General features: G+C 38.8%; 1 protein-coding gene across 2 annotated transcripts; it reads left to right on the top strand.

The window, feature by feature from the left end:
- The first annotated feature begins 5,476 nt into the window (after positions 1–5,476).
- Positions 5,477–14,162, top strand: LOC131969892 (kinesin-like protein KIF16B). 2 transcript variants are annotated; one of them, XM_059331130.1, is made up of 5 exons: positions 5,477–7,395; positions 8,647–8,736; positions 9,294–9,377; positions 9,465–9,561; positions 12,683–14,162. In XM_059331130.1, the coding sequence occupies exons 2-5, from the start codon at positions 8,656–8,658 to the stop codon at positions 12,715–12,717; spliced, it is 297 nt and encodes a 98-aa protein (XP_059187113.1). In that variant the 5' UTR covers positions 5,477–7,395; positions 8,647–8,655; the 3' UTR covers positions 12,718–14,162. The 2 variants fall into 2 exon arrangements, with proteins under 2 accessions (XP_059187113.1, XP_059187105.1); XM_059331122.1 differs by lacking the exon at positions 12,683–14,162 and having other exon boundaries at positions 5,482–7,395; positions 9,465–12,646.
- Positions 14,163–15,092: the final 930 nt, after the last annotated feature.

The raw sequence follows: 15,092 nt of genomic DNA, 5'->3' as shown, positions 1-15,092 counted from the left end.
TTATGAACTAACCTGCTCTGTTATTTGGGTTCACAGGACAACTTGAATGAAAAGACGATTTTATTATATAACTTTTCTGTGTGATCTTTATTCTCAGGTTCCTTCTCCACTCGGAGGAAGTAAGTACGAGAAAGTATGCACGATGGGAAACTGCTCTAGCCGGCCTGCAGGTCTGTCAACATCACAGCGAGGTAAGATGGTGCTCCTCAAAGTCCAGAACTTTCTCCAGACTGACAAATAGATACTTTTTATATTATTACCAACAGACATGTGACTCATAATTTGAACCAAGTCCTAAGCAAGTCCAGTCAAGCCAATGTGTCTTGGGCAAGTCGAGTCGAGTCCTTAGTTGAGGCAAGTTACAACATAAAACATAATTATTCAGAAGATGACATTTAATGCATTTAATCTATCAAGTGGATTGATTGGTGATTTCAATATGATCTTTTCATGAGCTAATACCAGCCCTCACCAGTGTTGAGGGTTTCTCTTAAAACGTATCATACTGCTGATCAAGAATATGCGCTCAAATTTAATTGGTGACATATTCCATTGTCTATTATTAATTTGATTATTATTTTGATTCTATATTTACAAATCCAAATTCTGAAGCAAAAGGCTAAACTTTTCAGAGCTGACTGTAAAAACATATAACCACTGCAAGGCCACCATCAACAATATGAGAAAACAGATGATGCGTGTAGTGACAATTGTTATGCAGCAGGTGGTTTAAATATTTCTCCTGTCTGTGATTTGTTAATGTGCTGTTAGTCCTGTTGTAGAGATTCAGGTGGTGTATGTTTTAGTTAAGATGCTGTTGGTGTTTATTATATGTGGGTGTGCACTAACAGCTGAAACATATTTAAAAAGGACGGACGGACTCTCTCTCTCTCTCTCTTGTTCTCTCTCCCTCGCTCTCTCCCTCTCTCTCACTTCCTTGCTCCCTTACTCCCTCACTCTGGTTACTTCACTACTTTGGGCCACCTTTAGACTGCAGTTTATACAAAAGTACTTAACTAGTTTGGCAGATCCGGTGTGGAGGGATGTGACCAGCTGCATCCTGAGGCGTGCTAATAACCTGGGGTTGGATGATGCTCTGTTTTTAACTGACACAAAAAATTTAAATTTAAAGGGGCTTCCTCTGTTTTATCAAGGCGTTTTTAAATCACGGACTCTTTTTAATTACAACAGAAGTCCTACAGCTAACTCTCTGCACTGGCTGTTGAAAGAACCGCTGGTCAACGGTGCCAGGCTAGACGTCAGCAGCCAGAGGACGCCTGGACTAAGCACCGCGCTGATGCAGTCTGGGACCGTTCGACTACAGCAGCTGGTGGATGCAGTGGGGCCGGACCTCAGAGACGCCCAGGCCTTGGGCTCGCTGCTGGGACTACGATCGACACGAGTGGCCCAGCAGATCCTGAACACGCTAGAGGGCCGACTGTCCGGGAAGGAGAAAGTTCTCCTAAAGGATTATTGGGATAAAAAGACTATACCCAACACCTCGGACCCCTTCCCGGACCTGGTTCTCACCCCCAGCCTGGGCGATAGGTCTGGCCCCTTGCTCTGTGCAGCAAATGGACTAAAAATGACACTGCACAGAGCAAACAAAGAAACGTTATACAGGAACTGTGTGAAGAGCATCCACCAGGCCGGACTGAGCAACAGACCCCCCCATTTTATACAAGCCTCCCCTAAAGAAAAGGACTGGTGACCTCCAGTGGAGGATTTTACATGGAGCCATTGCCTGCAACGCCTTCATCTCTGTTCTCAACCTGACCGTTTCTGACCAATGTCCTTCCTGCTGCACCAGAGAAACTATTTATCATGTTTTTACTGAGTGCAAGAGACTGACCAGTCTCTTCACTTTTTTAAAAACACTTTTTAGTTTTTTTAACGTGGTATTCAGTAGGGGGATTTTTATAAAGGGGGCTGGATACCACAGAAAACAAAAAGACAAATGGCAACTTTTAAATTTTATCGGTGCAGCAGCAAAGATGGCGATTTACATTAGCCGAAAGAACAGGGTTGAGAACAGAGATGAAGACGATGTCATCGCTGTTTTTAAAACCAATGTCAGAGCCAGACTGTGGCTGGAGTACCGCTTTTATAAACATCTTGGTGACTTCGATTCTTTTAATAAGTGCTGGTGTTTTAATAAGATTTTATGTTTTATAGAAAACGGCCAACTGTTTTTTACACCTATTTTAGAGCGATGTCTTTTTTTATACAAACCTCCTGATCCGTTTTTACTAAACATGTGTAAATGAACATGTGTTTAAACTTTATGTGAATAAAGTATTGTTATAAAAATAAAAAAAATAAAAATCTCACTCTCTCTCTCTCTCTCTCTTGTTCTCTCTCCCTCTCTCTCACTTCCTTGCTCCCGTACTCCCTCACTCTGGTTACTTCACTACTTTGGGCCGATAATATATATATCTTTTTTAATTTTTAATTTATATTTTGGTTGTCTGCTTGCCCAATGGCCACTAGAACAGTAGAGAGAGGGCCAACGTGTCTTTGGCTCCTTCTGCTGTCAATACATCAATCAGCCACTCACGTCATGGCCCGACAAGTCTTTTGGGCCGAACAACCTTTTTGATAGACTCGTTGACCAATGGTCAAAAAACACTTAGGTAGGGCCAAGAGCCAAGGGCCCTCCTCCTTGGGCCCATCAACTGTCTGTCTGTCTGTCAATCAATCAATCAATCAATCAATCAATCAATCAATCAATCAATCAATCAGTCAATCAGTCAATCAGTCAGTCCGTCAGTCCGTCACAGCAGAGACAAAATAAGAATGAAATTATGAGAAAAACAAACGACAAGCCCTTCAGGCAAATGATGCCAAATGTACTAAACTAACTAGTGCTGCAGCAGCCGGACCTTACTTTGCATCCGTAGCAGAACTGGCGGCGGCGACAGGGACAGCAGGTGATTATGGAGGTGACCTTCAGAAAATTAGGCGAGAGAGGTGGATAGAGATGGCAGCACCTGGCAACCTGCGGTAAGAAGCGATAAACGGTTCTCTGCCTGGCTCAAATATATCATGACGTCTATGGAAGAATTATCCTATCTTTATTCAAGAGCGTAGATTTTCAGTTTGAGAGCATAATTTGTCTTTCTCGTGCTCAGATTTGTTCTCCTCATGCTCACATTTTGCGCTCGCACTCAGATTTCTGCTGCTTTCTTTCAAAATGTGTGCGTGCACTTAAAAATCACATGCTTGTGCTCACATTTCTTCTTCTTGAACACAAACATTTCGCTCGCACTCAAATATGTCCTGTGCGCACTCAAATCTAAAGTCTACGCGCTCAGATCTCAACTCTGCGCTCTCAAAACTTTTGTGCTCGCACCCAGAACACGCACATCCTTTCAGGTTGAGGTGTCTGCTCAGACTGAACGATGTCCCGCCCTGCACTTTAACTAGTGTGTTTCACCAGCCAATAGGGAGACAGCTAGATTGTGGCCCGGTCTTAGGTGCGTTCCCTAGCCTTTTTGAGCGCTCCGTCGGGGCGGGTATATGGTCTGTTTGTAAAACTGCTTCTCTCTTAAAATACACCAATTTATCATATAAGCCAGCTATTTGAATCGTCACCTATTTAAAACGCAGCATATTTATGTAGAATTAATCTTAAGTAGTCCTAAAAAGAGTTATGGTAGTTTAGATTTTCTATTATTATTTATTTATATATATATATATATATATATATATATATATATATATATATATATATATATATATATATATATATATATATATATATATATATATATATATATATATATATATATATATATATATATATATATATATATATATATATATATTTTTTTCATCTGTATAGTGGCGTCACGATAGTCCAGTGGTGAAGTACAATACCAACAGTTGCATTTTAAACCATGGGACGCCGGTTCGCATCCCGTTTGCCGCACTCTTGCTGCATGTCTTATTATGATTTAAAATTTTAATTGATAAATTAATGTAACGTAATACAATCCGTGTAACCAGCTGATTCTCTTATCGCAACGTGTATCACCGTCCTATTTACGCGGTCAAAGCCAGGGAGCGCGTAATTAGGCTAATGTTGGTAATACTTTCACTTTCACAAAAAGAAGACTTTGAGCAGGATTCGGAGCGCGGCAGCGAATGAATGGGAGACAGATGGATGGCCAAAGACCTCAAGTAAGTTCATTGCTAAATGTTGCTACAACTCAAGACGGGCAGACGGGATGCGAACAGGCGTCCCATGGTTTAAAATGCAACAGTTTGTAGTGTACTTCACCACTGGACTATAGTGACACCACTACATAGGTGAAAAAAATAATATATATATATATATATATATATATAAATAATAACAGAAACAAATATATATATATATGATCTAAACTACCATAACTCTTTTTAGGACTACTTAAGATTAATTCTACATAAATATGCTGCGTTTTAAATAGGTGACGATTCAAATAGCTGGCTAATATGGTAAATTGGTGTATTTTAAGAGAGAAGCAGTTTTACAAACAGACCATATACCCGCCCCGACGGAGCGCTCAAAAAGGCTAGGGAACGCACCTAAGACCGGGCCATAATCTAGCTGTCTCCCTATTGGCTGGTGAAACACACTACTTTAAGCGCAGGGCGGGACCACGTTCAGTCTGAGCAGACACCTCAACCTGAAAGGACGTGCGTGTTCTGGGTGCGAGCACAAAAGTTTTGAGAGCGCAGAGTTGAGATCTGAGCGCGTAGACTTTAGATTTGAGCGAGCACAGGACATATTTGAGTGCGAGCGCAAAATGTGAGCATGAGGAGAACGAATCTGAGCATGAGAAAGACAAATTATGCTCTCAAACTGAAAATCTACGCTCTTGAATAAAGATAGGATAATTCTTCCATAGACGTCAGGTTAATAACTTTATTTTGTTGGCTTGCTAGAATTTTGAACACAGCATGTGTAGTTTCCTTGCTGCATAATGAATGTATCGTGTATAGACAGGTGTCTTGTGGAGCCATTAAACAGTACTGGGTGCACACGCAGCCAGGAGGCAGGAGGACAGTCACTTTAGCACGTCTGGACTTTAATTGAGTTTAACAGTTATGGACTCCCTGACTACGTAATTGGTTGAAGTTTTTAGACTGGCACAGCAACATGCTAGGCTTGCTGTTGCTACTGTTTAGTTATATTGCCAGTTTGCCACACACGTCCATCTCTGGTTCCAGAAATCAGTGCGATTCCTGGAAGTTGTCTTTTGGTTTCACCTCAGAAGCAGTAGTGCAAGTCACCCGCAACTGCACATCTGATCATAAGGGCACAAAGCCCACAGCAGGAGGTACTTATGTCCACCATGATGAATATGAGACTCTGTCATCTTATTAATTGTGACCTTCTTGTTTCCAGAAAGTAGTTTGTTCAATTAACTGTAAAAAAAAAAAAAAAAAGAGTGAGATCGTAAAGTTAAAATTATTTTGAAGGAATTGTCTTTGGATGTGTTCGAACTTGAACAGCCCGAGTGTGCACCTTCAGTTGCACTTGCAAAACCAATCCGTGCACCGTTAATTAATCAGAATTGGTTCTTTTTTAGCATGCCATGATGCAGCCACAAACCTGCGTAAAGGCTAATACATACTCCGCAAGAACAGAGGATTTGAATTCGATGTGTGCTGCAGTGGGAGGGCCCTATGAGGAGTTCTGCAGTGGAGTTTCTTGTGAAGTATGAAATGTCCTGGCCAGAAATAACTCTGTTCTTGTTCTTGCCACCTTGAGAACAAAAACAAATTTCTCTGTTCTTGTAGAGTATGTAAAGGGCTTAAGTGCCCATAGATGCTCGGGTTGGGCTGATGGACAATGCCATCATCCATCGCCGACCAGCTTTGTGTTTAAAAAGTCCTGCATCCACACCTACACCTGAGCGTGTGTCTGTGTTGGCATTTATTAAGTGCTTAAAAAGTAACAATTCTGATTAATTTAATGGTGCACAGACTGATTTCATAAGTGCAGCTGAAGGTGCACACTCTGTTGTCACATCAACGGATCTAAAGTAGAAGATAGTTAATTAAATTGTTAAAGAACGCACTTATTTTTACAATCTATCTACCAGTGAACTAATTTCTGGTGAAATAATTAATATGATTGATGTTGATGAATTTCAATGGTGCACATTAAAGCCCCTGTAGTGGGGTTTGTGCCAGTACGATTTGATCAGTTTGGATGACAATATTATTGTCCAACCCAACCCTGTTAGATGCTCCTTTGGTGGATAAAATGGGATGCAGCGCCGTCCCAGAAAACAAGAAGAAGTATTCTCTGGGGTGGCCTAAAAAAAGGAAAACATATTAGTACTCTAGGTTGCCCCACATGCTGAAAAGCTTTCTGCAAGCTGGTGCCGCCCTTTTTATTTTTATTCACCCCTCAGACAACCAGAGTCCTCCACTGAACCTGCTGCTGGTGTTGATGAGGGGTGAGGTTTTAAAAAATGACAACGTTGTGCTCAGCCATCGGCCCAACCCCTGAGTCCAAAATAAAGAGAGAATTAAAACATAAATACATTATTGGTCACCTTCATTCAGGAACATTTATCGAGACAATATAATAATTCAGTGATTTGAAAAAAGTTGAAAATCAGACACATCTAAAGGTAGTTTTAGAATATTTTAAAAAACATTTTATGAACTTTTCAGTCTGTTCATATGTAAATTGTGTGATTTGGCCACTTTGCCACAAAATCCCAAAGATTGTCCACTGAAATGAGAAAGCACTGTTGATGTGTGTTAACTGTCATTTCTGTAGTTTATATGTTGTCACAATGAAGGAAAGAAGAGAGAGTTACATTTGTTTTGGCTTTGTTTAGTCATGTTGATGGCTCTTTATGATTCTTGTTTGATTTGAAAAAAATCTTGGTTCAAAGGGAAAATGTTAATGTCACACAAAATTTTGCAGCGGCACTTTAAGAAAAAAATGATTGAAAATATGAGGATTTATTATGACGTGAATTGATTTCAGATTAATAAGATCAGTGCAATATGTGCCTTTAAAAAAAAAAAAAAAAAAAAATGTACAATGAGAACATGTTAATTTTGTGAGAACTGTAATAAAGATTCTATGATTGTTTTTGTCTGATTATATTTGTCCATCACACTAAATTATTCTCAAATCAAGTTCATGAAATTGTTTCAGGACAAGTACTGTAATTTTTCCTGAGTCGACCCTTTACTCTCCACCTCCTTTCTTCTTCTCCTCCTCCTCTGTTTCCTGTCTCCTGGTGACTTCCTCTGCAGCACCTGGTCTCTCGTCCTCTCGGTTCGAGCTCCGACGGCCTTCAGGATCCCGTTAAAATTAGCATTCCTCGTTACGTTCTCCGCGGGCAGGGGAAGGACGAGCACTTTGAGTTCGAGGTGAAGGTGAGTTCATCATCATCATCATCATCGTCAGTCTTTTTCTTTCCGTCCAAACATGCTGTGTTTTTTTTTCTTATCTCCTATTTTTTAAGGCCATTTTTGGGCTGTAGAATATGTTAAACATCATCAGCTGTCATTCTATTCAGACTCGTCTTCTGTACGTTTTCTCTTCCGCCTGCAAATTCCCCGAGACCGTTGATAAACTGAACTTCTAAAAAATCATGCTGTGAAGTAAAAGTACTACATTCAAAGTCTTTCTAGAGTAAAAGTACAAAAGTATTTGCACCAAAGTACTGTAAATACCTGTATAAAAAAAACAGAGCAGTAACCAGCCATAATTAGTTTTACAGATAATTTCTTTAAAAGTACAGATAATATACAGTAAATATCTGTAAAGAAAAAAAGAAATTTTAAAACATGATTAAAAAAAAATGTAAAATTAAAAAATAATTGATAAACAGTAATTTAAAAAAAAGAAAAAGGAAAAGAAAAAAATAATTATATAACAATAAAAAAAATAGAAGAAAAAAATCAGAAATGTGAAAAAACAAACAGTAAAGTCTAAAAAGAATGTTTTAAAAAAACAACAAAAACAAAGATTAAAAAAGAAAAAAAAACAGTTTAAAGAAAATCCGGATTTTTATTTCTTCAAAAAACAGTAAAAAGTCTATTAAAGAAAGAAATAAAAAATGAATATATATATATATATCTCCCTCTGGGGAAGATAGTGGGGTAGAAATAAAGAAAGAAAAGTACAAAAAAAGATATTAAAGTACTTTATTTGAGTAAATGTACTTAGTACTTTCCACCACTGCTGAGTGGCCATTTTATAAGGTACACTTTTACATTTTACATTACATTTTCTTTTGTATTTTTAGGTGAAGCAGTCAACAGGTTCCTTTCGAAATAATTTATTATCTTTTTCTCTATAAAGTGGTTTCATTTCTACAACTGAAATAGTATCCAAACTAATTTAATTAATTATAACTTAAACAGAGAAATCAATAAAGAACTTTAAATCACATTAGAACATCAGTAAACCACACTTTAACACATCATAATGTCATGTTTAATACCACTGTACAAAGAAAACATAACTGGGATTATTAAATAAAAGTGAGTGATGCACATCTGGGCTGAGATATATTCTGAGGTCGTGTGATCGTGTCCCTTCAGTTGCTTTCAGTGTGAACGCTTCAGGAGTCGTTGCAGGTTGAGTGTTCTGACCTCCAACATGTTTCTGTCTCTGATCAGATCACTGTGATGGAAGAGACATGGACCGTGTTCAGACGTTACAGTCGCTTCCGGGAAATGCACAAGAGCCTCAAATTAAAGTATCCGGAGGTGAGACGGGTTCATCCTCTCTGACTACTGTTTAAACTTTAACCCTTTGAACCCCAACGAGCCCTTTCAGGATGTTTTCTGCTCCAATTTACTCACTGTGTCCCTGTTTTTTCATTATATTTTATATAATGCAGTGAAAAGTTCATTAAATTAGGGAGAACTCAAACATTTTGCACAGTATAACACCATTATAATACCATTAATCATTAAAAAAAACAATACAAATGCAATTTGAATTCCTTCTGCGCATTCATTTTTGTAAAAATTTTTTTAAAGTAACTAAAATCTTTTCTTTTTTTTTTTAATATATTCTAAAAGTTTTTTCCACATATCGTACATATTGAAGTATTGTCATGTTTTCAGCCTCTCCTCCCTGCTCTGTGTAAACAACCTCTCCTGTCCTCTCTGCTCTGTGTAAACAGCTTCTCCTGTCCTCTCCTCTCTGCTCTGTGTAAACGGCCTCTCTTAGTCCTATTTTCTAAATTATTATTTATTTTTCTTCAGAAATGATGCCTTTTTTGTTGCCCGTGTCGCTGAAGTTTGTGTGTCTGTTCCAGCTGGCGGCTCTCGAGTTTCCTCCCAAGAAACTGTTTGGAAACCGCGATGAGCGGATGGTCGCCGAGCGCCGGAATCACTTGGAGGTCAGACATGTTTTACTCATCGTGTGCTCTGAGAAAGATAAATGAGTTGTGGGCGTGTGAGGTGACTCTGCGGCTGTTTCTCTGCAGCGTTACCTGAGGAACTTGTTCCGGGTGATGCTGTCGTCCTCGGGCTCTCCTCTGCGAGCCGACGCAGACGCCTTCCACCTCACCAAACACGCCATCTGTGAGTTCTCCCCGTTCTTCAAGAAGGGCATCTTCGAGTACAGCAGCCACGGCACCGGCTGACCGCGCTGCAAACTCCCCAAACCAAAAGGGAAAATAAAAAAAACTGCTTGGTGCCTTTGCTCCCGGGGCCCTCTGCTCGGCTGCAGGAGGTCAGAGAAGAAGGTCAGTTTTTCCTCTCCAGCCTCCTGAAGGTCTGAAACCCGCCAGGCCACGATCAGCTCCGAGGCCACGTGGAAACTTTCTGGCAACGTAGGAAAAATTCAGCGCTCTGTTTTAAAGAGTTTCTACGTTACAGCAATAAACAGCAATATTAAGTATATTTACAGGATATTTATTAATATAACCCCATCATGTGACATGTGCTGTGCAACTCTAAAAGTAGAACAAAACATTAACGCTGCCGGGGTCGGGGGTTCGATTCCCCGTGAAGCTCTGCGGCTGAACTAAACGAGCCTGAGTAATGCTGAGTTCACACTACCTGACTGTAAAGCTCGCCACTGTTCACACGCTGCAACATGAGTGTCTGTGGTGAGGAGCGGGTCGACCACAGGGACGGCTCGAGCTTACCACAAAGAAAATATGGTCATGGAAAAAATTATTAGACCGCCCACATTTTTAATGGTTTTCTTGATAATAACCAAAATCATTATCAAGAAACCCATGCAAAATGTCTAGATATCAGCTCTAAAATTAACAACAAAAATAGCTGATAAGAGTTTATCATTATATTTGTCAAAACAAATGTACCTTTAGTTGTACCAGGCATTAAAATGAACAAGAAAATGAACAAAACAAGGGTGGTCTAATAATTTTTTCCATGGCGTATTTCTTTCTATTCTTGGTTGGAGGAACTGGAACAAAACAGAATTTCACTCAAAAAAGTATTTCCGATTCGGATTCTAAAACAGCTAGCCTGGGTGTACCCAGACTGCCTTGCGTGCTCGATTTCATTTCGAACTGCGAAAGGGTCTGGAAACCAGAGAGCTTTCTTAGCCCTGTTTTAGGGATCCAATCACAGAGCGGGGAGGGACGGAGAGACGATTACGCGTACTACCCGGCAGACGGAAGCTTGTAGTTTTCTCTCGGATCCAACATGGCTGCAGCAGACGCGAAACTCTCTTTAGCTGTAGATGGTGTTTTAAATAGTTTAGAGCGAAAGTTGAAAGGCGAAAGGTCTCTCGGCGGCTCTGCTGTCCCCCGGCTCGTAGCGAGATCACCGGCGTTACAGTAGCGGGGCTATTAGCCGTACACACAACAACATACAGTTTAAACGCTGTATGTTGTTGTGGAGCAGAAAGTTTAGAAAAGACGTATTGATAAATGTCTACGTGTAATTCAGTTAAAATACCCCGCGCTGTGTCTCCATGCTGTAGCTCCAGATATTTCAGCATACTGGCTGTCTGTAACATGTCTGCGATGCATCAGCAGGTGGCGTCTTTGAACGGCTCACACACGGTGCTCTCCCTCCGAGCCAACAGCAGATTTGAGCCGTGACTCTTGTTGCCGAGCTCCAAAAACCTTCAGCGAGGACAAAGCGAGAGCTGAAGTCGTGTCGTGTGAACCAGCCACAACTTGAGTTCAGTTTATTCTGCAGGTTTCATCCACTGCTGAAACATTTAGCTGATTAAAGGGGATCTGTTCTTCTTTTCTTTCATAAATATATCGTTACAATGTCGGATTTTCAAATTAAAGGTGGCAAAAAGTTTCAAATAAAGTTTAGTGGAGAGTATGAACCTGATAAAGAGCACAACAGGTCCTCTTTAATGAAACAGGGCAAGATAAATGCACATTCATCAGTTTCTGCTTTGTAAATGTGCCGTTTTTCATCATGAACAGAAAACCTTCAGACTGTTAGATAAAACATGTGAAGACATTACCTCTGGGAAATGATGTCGGGCATTTTTTCACTCATTGCTAACATTTTATAGACTAAACAATCCATTTTATAGAGACAGAAACAAGGAAACAATAATGGTAGTAATCATTAATTGCTGTTTAATTACATGGACGTGGATCTGTTCGAGGCATTAACAGTTTGAATCATGTTAAACTCTTGCGAGTGACGAACTTTCTAAAGCTAGAGTCCAAATATAGTCTTGTTGTCAGACTGTTGTTGTTTGTAGAAACAGACACTAAAACTGCTGAAACCGGCCGCATGACGCTGTTTTTAGAGGCAGGTGCACATGTGAACATTGTTATTATTCGTCCTGATCTTATCGACCGCTAAGAACTTCTGAATGTGGTTCAGTGGAAAAGTTGGAGGGTTAAATACACACTACAGGTGAAAACATGAAACTTCCCCACTTTGATTAAGACAATTCTCTTTTGTATTATAAGTTGCTTCAGCTCCAAAAAAAAATCTATTTCAATATTCAAATGAGGCATTGTCTTAAGTATGTTGAGAATAGAAATCTGAACACATTATATCAGATGAAAGCAGGAGTGGACGCAGCGTTCATGGAATAATCCCAAAGATTGTTACCGTGCCAACAAATTCCCAAATTTGTCTTATTTCTTCTAATTTAGTTTTTTCTCGCCACATTTTGACCTGAGAGCATTTTGGGGGATTTTGGAGGCTTCATCCGCAAAGTTTGGAAGGAGTTTTCAGGCTCTTCTGTGCTTCAATGTTTCATTTTATTAATTTATTGCAGGGATTGTTGCTTTTTAAACAACTGCATCAGAATTCAAATTAAATTCTGTGGAAGTTTGTTTACATTTTTTAGGAGGAGAAGAGTGTCGTTTGCTTTTTCTGTATTCTCACAAAATTCAAAAACCTCTGTGAACGATCAGAGTCTAGCACGTTTTCCTCAAGTACGCAGAGAAAAGTAACAATTTCAGAGGGAATATTTTGTCCTCAACGATAATTATTTCCGAGCTGATTTTTTATTTCCGTTTTCCATTGAGCGACTGGATCCTGAAGTCTTCCGCTGTGTGCAAACATGATCAGCTGATCGCTTCTTTCATAAGCCATACTGTATGTACATAGAGTGTAAATGTTGATGTTCATAGTTTTTCTATATGATTTACTTGTATGCAATGTAAACTATTGACATTGAATGTCAGTAAAGGGAATGTACCACAAACACTCACACTGTGTCGACTGTGCTTTTTTTTTCCAGGTGAACTGCTCTGTGGCAGTGTGATGTGTCGCTGAAGGCTAATTCATCAGTTAACAGAAGAAGACAAGCTTAAACAGCTGATCAATCGTGATTAAATGTTCAGAACTTATTCACTAAAAGTTTCCATCTCCTGTTTAGAGCATTAACTATGGTGTTCCCATCAAGCTTTTCTCATGAGAATCTTCAAAATGTGCCAAGAAGTGAATGATGGAAACATGAATACTGCTGCTGTCTTTTCTCCATTTTCTCTCCGATCAGCAACCTCTGTCAGGCAGAGTGCTTTTTAAAACGCCTATAGCAGGCAGCAGTGAGACAGGAAGTGTCTTCAGCCTGCAGTCTGTCAAACCTCCAGCAGGGGGCGCCATCGTCCGGTCCTATCTATCTCAGCACAAACTGAGACGACTTCTCACCTCATTTATTAGTTCAGAAAAACTTCTGGGGGCAACATTCTGGTCTCAATCTCTAGTTTCAAGTCTTCTTCAAGACAATCTGAAATGACTGTGTAAATAATGGTCCCATTCAGAAGGAAACAGATGATAAAGCATGGTGTGATTTGATTGACAGGTGGCTGTCATCAGGATAGAAGCAGAACAATGCGTATCCACGGCAACATGGACATCTAAACACAACTTTGAGCCTTTCACCGTGTTTTCACTTCATCATAGTTTATTTCAATATTTGGTTCATTTAAAAATGTTGTTCAGCGTTCAGTCAGACTGAAAAACTCCAAGGAGTCGCTGCTCACTTTCTCTCGGACAAAAAATTACCAAAAAAATAAAAACCTTAAAGAAAGACACAAAATTACAAAAAAGTAATAAAAAAGCAAAAAAAAGACCGTAGATTACCACAAAACATACTAGAATAAAGATAAAGACACAACTTCACTAAAAGAAAAAGTCATAGAAGAAGAAAAAAGACACAAAACTACAAAAAAGACAAAAAGTAACAAATAGACACAAAATAACCAAAAAGACACAAAACTACAAAAAAGACAAAAAGTAACAAATAGACACAAAATAACCAAAAAACAATATGACCAAAAAAAGATACAAAATGACCAAAGAGTCATAAAAAAGCAAAAAAAGACATAAAAGACACAAAAAGTCATAAAAGTGCAACTAAAGACACAAAATGACCAAAAAAGTAATAAAAGAGAAAAAAGGCCGTAAATTACCAAAAAAATACTAGAAAAAAGACAGTGACAAAAAAGGCAAAAAGACAAAGAAGACAAGAAATAAAAAAATGACCAAAAAGTCATAAAAAAGCAAAGGAAAGACACAAAACACACAAAAGTCATAAAAGAGCAAATAAAGACATAAAATGAACAAAAATAGACAAAACGTGATGAAAAGACTCAAAATGACCAAAATAAGTAATAAAAGAGACACAAAAAGTCAATAAAGAGCAACTAAAGGTGTTTTTTAAATGTTTTATCTACACTTCCATAAAAAAGAACCAGGGACGGAGCTGCTTTCTGATTGGCTGAAGAAACCAGTGTACACTGGAGATACTGAGGTGAGTTTAAATCCAAGAAGAAGAGTTCTAAACCACCGTTAGTCGTGTCTCCTCAGTTGTTTAGAAATGGGAAATGTAGTTCTCCTATATTTTCACTGTGTTGTTCCCTTTTCCTCCGTTGTCCAAACTTTTTTTTTGTTTCTGGAGATTATATGTGTAACAGGTACGGTTCATTTCCAAATTGGTTGGCTTGCTCTCAGATCATTTTCCCTGGACTGAAACAATCATCATTACTATGTAGACATTAGAGAGAAGAACACAAATATAAGACTTTAAGACATCATACATGTGTAAAGATGACGATACAGGCAGGACTTGTATTTAGGCGAGCACCATAAATAATATTTTAAAGAATATATAGGAAATAAAAGGAAAATGGCATTCTTATACAGTAGCTTCACGCATGTAGACAGGCACTCAAATAAAATGTATTTGGAAAATGTAGCGCATTAACCATATCAGCATTAAATACTTTCTAATTTCAATCACAGTTAGTTTAAACCAGGGGTCGGCAACCTTTACTAGCCAAAGAGCCATTGTTGGCCAAAAAAAGAGAAAAATATCATAATGGAGCCGCATACCTTATTTTGAGGCTTACTATGAAGATGAAACAGCCTACTAAGTCTAAATGAACCTACCCATAATACTAACAGGTCATAATGTACTGAACATACGTAAGCTGAATAGCAAAATATCTTTCAAGTACCATTTGAGAATGCACTATTTAAGTTTGAGAGTAGGGAATGGGCTGTATGAATGTATTAATGTAATGCTTATGAATTTAATAACTTATTTGAATAATTTCTGATGATTTTTAATGATGTCTACAATGTTTCATTGTTTTTACATTATCATTAAGTGATTTTTTTTTTGGACCCCAGGAAGACTAGCTCGT

The sequence above is a fragment of the Centropristis striata genome, chromosome 1 (assembly GCF_030273125.1).
Source record: "Centropristis striata isolate RG_2023a ecotype Rhode Island chromosome 1, C.striata_1.0, whole genome shotgun sequence".
Lineage (NCBI taxonomy): Eukaryota > Metazoa > Chordata > Actinopteri > Perciformes > Serranidae > Centropristis > Centropristis striata.
This window is presented reverse-complemented; position numbering and strand designations above follow the sequence as displayed.